Source organism: Clarias gariepinus, chromosome 2 (genome assembly GCF_024256425.1).
Source record: "Clarias gariepinus isolate MV-2021 ecotype Netherlands chromosome 2, CGAR_prim_01v2, whole genome shotgun sequence".
In the NCBI taxonomy this organism is placed as follows: Eukaryota; Metazoa; Chordata; class Actinopteri; order Siluriformes; family Clariidae; genus Clarias; species Clarias gariepinus.
In genome coordinates, this window is record NC_071101.1 from 40,276,734 (window position 1) to 40,287,110 (window position 10,377).

Here is a 10,377-nt window from a genome sequence, read left to right on the forward strand (position 1 = left end):
TATAACGGTATACAACAGTGTGCGATATGGAGACCGTGTGCACTGGGAGCAGGTCTGATTACAGTCTAATAGCACAGGGAGAAAAGTCCATCAATATCGCTCTTTCAGACACTTGCAGTATAACAGTTTGTCACTGAAGGAGCTGCTAAAAGATTAAACAGTTTCATGCACTCTGCTTGGTAGTGGACCAGTGTTCAAAATATTAAATTTGAGAGCGTCTGAGAGATGTGTTCTTGATCATTCGATTGAGGAGGAGAGGCATTCAAATGGATTAAACAATGCATACACGAAGGTGCCAAAACAAGTAGGAAAATGATTGGTATGTCGGTGCTCACGGTACTGATTTGAATTCCTTGTAATACTTTCGCTGTTCATACCAGCGTGTATGGCCTTTAAAAAAATAAAATAAAAAAAACATGTCTTAATCTTTAATAATCTCTTTAAGGAAGAGGTCATAATCACATGCATGCTTGTTTCTTTCAGTTATTTCAATATTTTTTTATCTTTGTCCTCATAAAATTTTTTTTTTATGGTTTTCATAGTCACAAAATGTTTGTTTTATGTAAGTGCATGGTGAAAGAGACGCCGAGGTATTATTTTGCGCTTCTATAATCCACGTGTGGAATTTGCAGGAGTATTTGACTCGGCTGAGACAGATCAGACTGCAGAACTTCAATGAGCGACAGCAGATTAAAGCGCGTCTCAGAGGAGAGAAGGTAAACACATGCGTGTTACCGGTGTATCTATCATTAATATCTTCACACTAATGCTTTAGCATATTGTCTGTGCCTTTTTCTTAGCGTGATGGTGAGGGTTCAGACAGTCAAGAGTCTTGTGAGGAGTTTGAGCTCCGGAGGAAAAAGATCGAAGCTCTGAAGGTTAGTGATGTACTGTAACTAACTTCAATTATTTTAGTTGGTAGTTGTACCACTGGCATGAATGGATCTTGAGTTTGGTAGTCATGTCTCTGTGTGTTTATTTGTGACAGGCGCAGTCGAAGGCCCGTGCAGCTTTCCTGAAAGAGCAGCTAGAGAAGAAACGAAGAGAGGCTTATGAGAAAGAAAAGAAAGCGTGGGAAGAGCATGTGTGTGAAGACGGCACTTTAAGTCAATCAGAATTTCTGTTTTTCAGAAAATTTCTGGCTTTTTTTTTTAACAGCTTTTAGGAACATTTTAAAAAATGTTTAGACCTAAAATTCTCTCATAAACTGTAATCAATGTTTGTTTTCATTTAATCAGCTGTGATCTGCTTTAAACAGCTCGCTGCTCGAGGAGTAAAAGTTGACATCGGACCACAGAAAGGGGCTGTGCCTCCACAACCTGACCACATCTCTCAGGATGACATTGCTAAAGCCACACCCTCTTCTAGACCGACCACTCCAGCCATCTCTATGACTGCAGCACTTAAGGATGTGGGCGTGGTCAGTCCTCACAGCTTGAAAACTGCATTCATACTGATAGCAATTTAGTTCATTCAATTACATGTTTTAGATTTTTTTTTTTTTTTTTAGCTTTTGAAATGTAAAGTAGATCCAAATCTTTCTATCATGATCATAACTCAGGAAATGTCATTATAGTGATTATTTTAAAATGATAAATCTTGTGTTCTGAATCAACACAGAATTAATACAATTATTTGCCATATATATATATATATACACATATATATATATATATATATATATATATATATATATATATATACACAAATGTTTCAAGAATGACCAATATTATATTTTTATTATTATTTTTTTAAGAGTCTGCTGCCTCAGTGTTTTTAGATCTTTTTGTCAGATGGTATTCTGATATACGGAGGTACAATTATAAGCGTCAAATGCTTTTATTGACACTTACTGCTTCTTTTTCAAGACCTCTACAATTCACCCTGGCATGCTGGGATCAACTTCTGGGCCACATCCTGACTGATGGCAGCTCATTCTTGCATGACAATGCCTGGAGCTCGTCTGAATTTGTGGGTTTTTGTTTGTCTACCCGCCTCTTGAGGATTGACCATGAGTTCAATGAGATTAAGAAGTTTCCTGGCCATGCACCCAAAATTTTGATGTTTAGTTCTCCAAGCCACTGGGTTATCACTTTCATAGCCTTATGTCAAGGAGCTCCTTCATGCTGGAAAAGGCATTGTTTGTCACCAAACTGTTCTTGCATGCTTGGGAAAAGTTGTTCTTGGAGGATGTTTTCGTACCAGGGCTCACAAAATCGCTAGCCCGACGTCCTGGGGCTATTGTGTTTTCCAGTCAGGCTACCAAAATCTATCTCAGCCCTGCCCGTCGGGCTATCATGGGAAGGAAACATATGTCAATGCTTTTGCATTCTCTTGCAAATGTAGCTGGGTAATTATGTAATTTCCGGGCATCGATGAGCCACTGTTGATATGTGGAATGTTGAAATTTTTATTTATTTATTTTTTTTTTACTTTCACTTTGCGATCACGCAAACTGTGTATATAGAGAGCGGCAGTACTGATTGGTCAGTGACGGATTAATTGTACACTAATTCCTCTGACATCGTCTTACAATTCAATTGTGACAAGTGAAATCTCTCACCGCAACCTTAAACATGTAATAGAAGTTGATTGCGCAGAAAACTAAAATTCGTGTGTGCGTGTGTAAAAAATTTACGCAGGTATTTTAATTCTGCTAAGACCAAATAAGACAGGTCAGGGTGAAGAAGGGACAGCCAAAGAAAAGCCTATCGCAAAACTGAAAAGTTATGACGAATCAGACATGAGGCAAAAACAGCTTTTTGGTTTCATGGACAAAAGAATTTCTGTGGCTGGAATATGAAAAGCTAAATAACAATGTTCTGCCAGGTGTTTCATGAGTTTCCCTTGATTTCTGACTCGACAAGCATCTGTGTTACTGGGACCAATAATTTTAGGAAAGACCCCATCAGAACCCATGAAAAATCTCTGCATCACAAGACATGCATTGGTGCTCAGTCTGCAGCATCTTTCCCAGAACAAACACCAATTGCAAAAAAACATACTGAAAATAAAGCAAGCACAATGAAGTCCTGAAAAATCAGTTTAGAACAGAAATTTCTGTTCAGTTAGAACCAAATATTTGAGTTGATGATTTAAATTTTTATAAAGTTGTTGTAATTTGTGTTTTAACAATTTTTTTTTTTTTTTTTACTTTACAATATTATACATTAATTTTTTTTTTTAATTATTTGGACTACTTAAATTTATTTTGGGCCACCAAAAACTGAAGAGTGCCTGCCCGAAGGACTACCAGGGATTTAAAAATTTTGCGAGCCCTGTGTAACATTCTTTATTCATGGCTGTGTTCTTAGACAAAATTGTGAGTGAGCCCACTCCCTTGGCTGAAAAGTAACTCACACATGAATGGTCTCGGAATGCATTGCTGTTGGCATGAAACAGGCTTCACTGATTGTAGGTTCTGCCGCTTGCTGGACTTTCTTGGGCGTCCTGAAACCTTCACAACAATTGTAGTGAAGAACTACACAGCAATATTGCAAACTAGCAGCAATATCCTTGCCTGTGATTCCTGTTTGTGCAAAGCAATGATGACTGCACATGTGCTCCCTGATTAACAGAGAAAGAACAAGGATTTCAAGAACCACTCTCCTTTTAAAGCTTCCAGTTTGTTATTCTACCGCAATCAGCATAAAAAGAGTGATCTCCAGCTTTCTCTTTGTCAACATCCTCACCTGTGTTAATGAGCAGATCACTGACATGTCAGCTGGTTGTTTTGTGGCAGGACTGAAATGCAGCAAAGAACGGAATTTTTTTTGGGATGCGGGCAGAGTTTACATGGCTAAGAGGGACTTTGCAATTAATTGCAAATCATCTGATCTCTTCTCATAATGTTCTGTAGTTTATGCAAATTGTCATCATAAAAACTGAGGCAGCAGACTTCTTGAAAATTAATATTTGTGTCATTCTAAAAACTTTTGGCCACGGCTGTAGGCATATCTCTGGGACTGAATGCTGTATTGGATTTCGAAAACACATTTCAGATGCTTGAATCTTAAGAAGAAATTATTTTTCCATAACACTTTATGTTCTCCTGACTATAGACTTTGTCTGGGCAGAAATTACCAGTAAAGGAAGATCCCTTAAAAGTCGAGACATCAGATGCTCAGGTAGGTAACATGCATATTCTGTACGGACCTAAACTGGCTTTTTTTGAAAAAAAAAAAAGAAAAGTCCAGTTCTGTTTTAAATAAGACGAGTGTAAAATTCATGGGTGTACTGTAATGTTTTCAGAGTGAGAGAAAGGAGATTCTGCGCAGACTGAATGACAATTTAAAGGCTCACCCTTCCAAAGAAGAGGACGAGCAAGAGACGGCATCTGTCAGCGAGCCAGGCCCCATCCCTCAGCCCTGCCAGCCTGTCCCAGATGAAAGACCACAAACTGGGGGTGATAGACGAAAATGGGAGACTGGAGCTCCTCCTGTACTCTCAGTAGCGCAGTACACACTGGAGGACACGTGTAGCACTTTGACAGGTGCTAATAGAAATGGGCTCAAGTGAAAATCTGCAGACATGAATTTGATTCATTCCTTCATTCTATCCTTTCTGTCTCATCAGTGTCTCAATCAGAATCTTCGGAGGCGAGTCCTGTCTCTGGTGGTGACAGGAAGAAGTGGCAGCCTGATGATGCTCCGCTTGCTGTGGCTCATCAGACTCTGCACGACAGTATTATCACTACAGCAGGTGAAGTTTTCCCTGTATGTATAGTTTAAGAAATGCTCTGCTCCAGTTTGTGTTAAGAGTGCATAAGCGCCACCTAGGTTTAGGTGCTATATGTAAGAACTAAAATGTGTTTTTTGGCCACCATTTGAAATAACGGCTTTCAGCTTTATTTCCTGGGGATTGACAAAAGTGTGGCATTAACCATTCAGCCATTTTCACATTTTGGATATGGAACAAATAATGGAGCAATGTCTGTGCTTGGCCAACTTGTGGCCTGTTTCCTCATTACTTCAAGACTAATCAAGCAGATAAAAGGCCTGGACGTGGCTCTGAGTGTTACATTTTTATTTAATAACAGGGGTCAATGTTCACTCAAACTCTCACTGAGGTCCAAAGAGATGTCTATACAAGTGAATGAGGCCAATATGCTGAAAAATCCAATAAAAACATCACTAGTGGTCAGTATAACAATTTGAAACATTCTTACAAAGAAGGAATTAACCGGAAAACTTAACAACAGCAAAAGGCCTGGAAGACTATGGAAGACAACTATAGTGGATGATAGCAGAATCCTATCCATGGTGAAGAATATATTTCATAACATCTAGCCAAGTCAAGAACACTCTAAAAGGTAAAATTACTTTTTAGGGGTGATCAGCAGTGTTATTATGTCAGTGTACAGTACATGGCTGCCAATGGACCAGATCTCTGTTTTTTATTAATGACCTGACTGCTGATTAGAATTGGCAAGATTAATTCTGAAGTGTATAGGGCTATACTCTCTGTTCAGATTCAGCCAAAATCTGTGAAATTGATAGGACACCACTTCATATTGAAGACAAGGCTGAAGGCAAAAAGACCCACAAACAAGCAAGCAGCATAAGGCAGCTGCTGTAAATTCCTGGCAAAGTGTCTTGAGGGATGAATATTCGCATTTGGTCATGTCCATGGGTTCCAGACTTTAGTCAGTCATTGACTGCAAAAGATTTTCTTACATGTGTTTAAGGCAGTCCTTATGTTTGTAATTAAATTAGATTGTTCCGTTGTTTATGAGCCAACACAAAGACAGTGTGTGCGTGTATACAAGTATGCAGGGTGAATGGTTTGAACTTTTGTCAAACTGCTTGAGTTAAAGCTAAAAGTGTTCTCTATTTCAATTCTAATTCAGTCTGGTGATGTACAGAGGGGGGGAAAAAAACACCTTACCTTTTGTTTCAAAATTTATGACCCCATCCGTGTTGTGCATTGTTACATGAAAACTTGAGTTGGGCTCTTTAAGTTGCTGTGTATCCACCAGGTTTCTGAACAAAAACCCCAGAAAACGGAATAGAATCCTTGGGTTTGCGTTTCCTGACCAACACTTTGTATTCATCTTGCTAGATTCTGTATTGTTCCTCTATGTTACTGATAATTTGATTGAATTTATATGCTGCAGAACAGACAACAGGTGAGGTCATCCCTGCGGAGCCCTGGCAAGGGGCGGTGCTAAGGAAAGCATGGGGGCAGACCCCTGTTTCAGAAGTTTTAAAAGTTCTCGAAGAGGCCGAACTACAGCCACTCACCCAGTGCCTGGATAACAGCAGTGTTTGTGACCGCACACACACTGGTGAGTATTCGATTCATATAATATTGTACAGTTGAAATCTAGAAATTTTTAGAATTGTACATGATGCTCTCTCTACAGAAAGCCTTCAGCCTACATTAGGACCTTCAGATGATCCTAATGGAGTTAAACTGGGGCCTGACCCTCAGCCAAGCCAAGCTGTCACTGACCAAAGCCAAGAAGAGCAACCCACCATCATGCAGAACCGAGATAAAGAACTTGCCATTTACAAGGATGAGGAACAAGCTCTTACTGACCAGGACCAAGACCAGCACACTCCCACTGACCAGGATCAAGACCAGCAAACTTCCACTGACCAGGACCAGCACACTCCTGCCATTTGTCAGGGTCATGACCAAGTGCAAGAATGTCCAAAGAAACAGTCAGACATAGTGGTGATGAGCAGTCAAGAGCTAAAACCAGGCTCGCCTGAAAAGAGTCTCCCTGATGAAAAAAAGTCTGAGGGTGAGGATCTTTAACACTCAGTTCAATTGAAGTCCATATTTTGTAGACAAATGTTAAATATTTATGAATATTATAAAATGTTTAATATTATGAAAAAAAAATTATGCTGATTTAATGTGTTTTTTTTTTTTTTTTTTTTTTTACAATTTTAAATTTAATGTATTTGACACCATTTAAAAATGAATATATATATAAATATCTGTAATTCTTCTTTGTCTAGAAACCGATGAAGTGGAGTGTTTGTTTCTGAAGGAGGATCTTCTGCAAAAATCCAGACCTCCAGCTGAAGTGGTAAATGCTTGGGAACAGAAGGTCCTCCAACCAAGGTGAGATCCAAATTTTTAGAATGGCTAATTACAATAATCTGATCAATTACCTGCAATATAGATTAACTTATTTAGCGCATATGATTTTAAATTTTTGTCCTACACAGATGTACACCTTTTTCCACAGTAAACCATTTGCCTCTTTAAGAGGCTGAACCTCGTGATCAGCTGCCAGTCAGCGGAACACTTGAGGTGTATGTGGGGACTGTGTAGGCCTTGCTAATTAGGGACTCCAGGTAGTCCCAGACTTGCGAACATTTGAGTTACGAATTTCCACAGATACGAACGGACCGCAGTTCATTTCATAGATGTAAACAAATCACGGAAGTAGCTCACTGTATTGTACAAAAAAAATAGACACTGCAGTGCACCAGATACCAAAATTTACAATTATATACAGTATTTCCAGTGTGTAAGTGAATGTATAAAATGTCTACACTACCTTCCAAATTATTATGCAAATGATATCTTTCTCTGATTTTCATAGTCAATGCAAATGAGTCAGTTTAATTTTCTAGTTATCAACCATAAGTGTATAATTTGAATTTTATTGAACAAACGTCCTATTGATAACAATATTTATTTAAAAAATTAAAAACTGAAAATGCACTGTTCCAAATTATTATGCACAACAAAGTTAAAACATTTTATAGGCTGTAAAGAACTGAAAATGGGCTTTTGTTGAATTTGCAGCTTTAGGGGGTCATATTTACTGAAATTAAAAGCTATTTTAATCAAAGACATCCTAACAGGGCATGTTGCATCTTGACATAGGACCCCTTCTTTAATATCACCTTCACAATCCTTGCATCCATTGAACTTGTAAGTTTTTGGACAGTTTCTGCTTGAATTTCTTTGCAGGATGTCAGAATAGCCTCCCAGAGCTGCTGTTTTGATGCAAACCGCCTCCCACCCTCATAGATCTTTTGCTTGAGGATGCTCCAAAGGTTTTGGGTTTGAGGTCAGGGGAGGATGGTGGCCACACCATGATCTTTTATGCCCATAGCAGCCAAAGACACAGAGGTATTCTTTGCAGCATTAGATGGTGCATTGTCGTGCATAAAGATGATTTTGTTAAGGAAGGCACGGTTCTTCTTTTATTACCACAGAAGAAAGTGGTCAGTCAATATACTTTGCAGAGGTCATTTTCACACCTTCAGGGACCCTACAGGGGCCTACCAGCTCTCTCCCCATGATTCCGGCCCAAAACATGACTCTTGCACCTCCTTGCTGATGTCGCAGCCTTGTTGGGACATGGTGGCCAGCCACCAACCATCCACTACTTTATCCATCTGGACCATCCAGGGTTGCACGAGACTCATCTGAATAGTAGGTTTATGCACAACTGCAAGTCTCTGAAGGATCCTACACCTTGGGTTTCGTGGGACTCCAGAGGCACCAGTAGCTTCAGATACCTGTTTAATGTTTTGTAATGGCAGCTGCTCTCTTAATCCGATGAATTTGTCTGGCAGAAACCTTCCTCATTCTGCCTTTATCTGCACGAACCTGTCTGTACACTGAATCAGCCACAAATGTCTTCACAGTATGATGAACACGCTTAAGTTTTCTTAAAATATCTAATGTTTTCATACCTTATCCAAGGCATTGCACTATTTGACACTTTTCGGCAACATAGAGATCCTTTTTCTTTCCCATATTGCTTGAAACCTGTGGCCTGCTTAATAATGTTGAACAACCTTCTTTAGTACTTTTTATTTGATTGGGTTTATCTGGCAAACTAATTATCACACGTGTCTGAGATTCATTTCAGTGATCCAAAGAGCCCTGAGACACACCACCACCCATGAGTTTAATTTAAAAACTAAACATTTAATGTTTGACACTTAAATCCAATTTGCATAATAATTTGGAACACAGTGTAAAGTCCCGGTATATTGTATGTGTGTGGGGGGGTGAGGAAGAAATTAGTCGACCTCACTGGTTTTAATGAATCAGTCCGGGGGTAGAATGATAGAAAATGGCTGTTCTGAGACAAAATAGCATCTGGGATTCCCCTTGCGATTTAAAGGCACAGAGAAAACACTTACATTTTACGTGAGATTAATTTCTTTAGGTGTGGTTATGGTTTTTGGCCACATGATGACTGTGGAGGAAAGTGGACAGGTATACTTTACAATGTATATTTGTGTCAAAAGCGACAAGACTCACTTTGTTTGACTTAAGAACAAATCCGACTTACAAACATTCTCCTGGAAAAGAAGTCAGAGACTACCTGTACTTATTTTGTACTGTGTACATATGAATTTTAAATATTTTTGGTGTACATCTGATTTTAGGCCAGAAGAAGACAGTGCGGTACTGGCAGAGAAGCAGAATGATGAAGCACCCCAAAATGCAGAGGATGAAAAACAAGTTGGGGTTTCAGGTTTGTCTACCTGCTGCCTGGCCTCCGTAATTTTGTGTAGAGAACAATAGTTTCTGTAGGTGTCAGGATTCAGATAATGGTAACCCTCTCTATTATTTATTTATTTATTTAGTGCCTGGAGATGCTGCGTTTGTGAAGCTAAGCTGTAGTCCAGCTCACCGGCGTGCAATGGCACTGTCTACCATGTCTGCCCAGTCCTCTGTGGAAGACACCTCGTCCTCGGTGGCCTCCCGCTCGCGCTCCGTCTCACCATTACGCCGACATGATGACTCCCTTTTGATCGGCCTTTCCACAGGCCTTTTTGATGCCAACAATTCTAAGGTGGTTTGTTTCAGAAAACTTCTCCGTCTTCATAAAAAGAGCAAATTAGATTGTCATCTTCTCCCATTTCTCACACTAGCAAAAGGTTTTCCTGAAAGAATGAGTGGTTATTCAAAATGGGGTGGTCATGTGCATTAGTAAGATGATGGACTACATGTTAGTCTGAGCAATTAAATACACAGCTTTATTTCTGACATAAAGGTCAGCTCTTATATAAAGTGTTTAGCTGATTTATGCACAATTATATAATCTCAGCATACCTCAGGAAGGCAAACCTGCTGCTTCAATCACACCCAGAGCTTTAGGAGCACGAATCGAGTAGCGTGCAACACAACATTAACAATAATAATCCTCTAGTCTTGTATAGCATTTTCAGACAGTGTTGCACTATTCTCTAAACTTGTGTGTCTGTGTACCGCCATTAGATGCTGAGGACATGCTCTTTACCTGATCTCGGTAAAATCTTCAGCGGCTCTACAGAACCCAACGGTGCCTCGGCCCATGACCACAATCTGGAGATCGAGGATGAGGAGTCTGACACAGAGTAGGAAATATATACTTACACCGTTTTTTTTTTTTTTATTTTATTTTACTGA

The 10,377-nt window shown here is 39.4% G+C and overlaps 1 protein-coding gene across 7 annotated transcripts in view; it reads left to right on the plus strand.

The window, feature by feature from the left end:
• Nucleotides 1-10,377, plus strand: part of nek1 (NIMA-related kinase 1) — a 32,202-nt gene that overhangs the window by 12,111 nt on the left and 9,714 nt on the right. For 6 of the 7 annotated variants that reach the window (XM_053481969.1, XM_053482012.1, XM_053481978.1 and 3 more), the window contains 13 exons: nt 633-716; nt 801-878; nt 989-1,084; nt 1,259-1,420; nt 4,062-4,127; nt 4,252-4,492; nt 4,576-4,701; nt 6,116-6,286; nt 6,365-6,748; nt 6,969-7,074; nt 9,372-9,460; nt 9,573-9,781; nt 10,207-10,325. In XM_053481969.1, coding sequence (XP_053337944.1) covers nt 633-716; nt 801-878; nt 989-1,084; nt 1,259-1,420; nt 4,062-4,127; nt 4,252-4,492; nt 4,576-4,701; nt 6,116-6,286; nt 6,365-6,748; nt 6,969-7,074; nt 9,372-9,460; nt 9,573-9,781; nt 10,207-10,325 — 1,931 coding nt within the window. The remainder of the gene's footprint in view (nt 1-632; nt 717-800; nt 879-988; nt 1,085-1,258; nt 1,421-4,061; nt 4,128-4,251; nt 4,493-4,575; nt 4,702-6,115; nt 6,287-6,364; nt 6,749-6,968; nt 7,075-9,371; nt 9,461-9,572; nt 9,782-10,206; nt 10,326-10,377) is intronic. The other variant, XM_053482003.1, reaches the window with a different exon arrangement.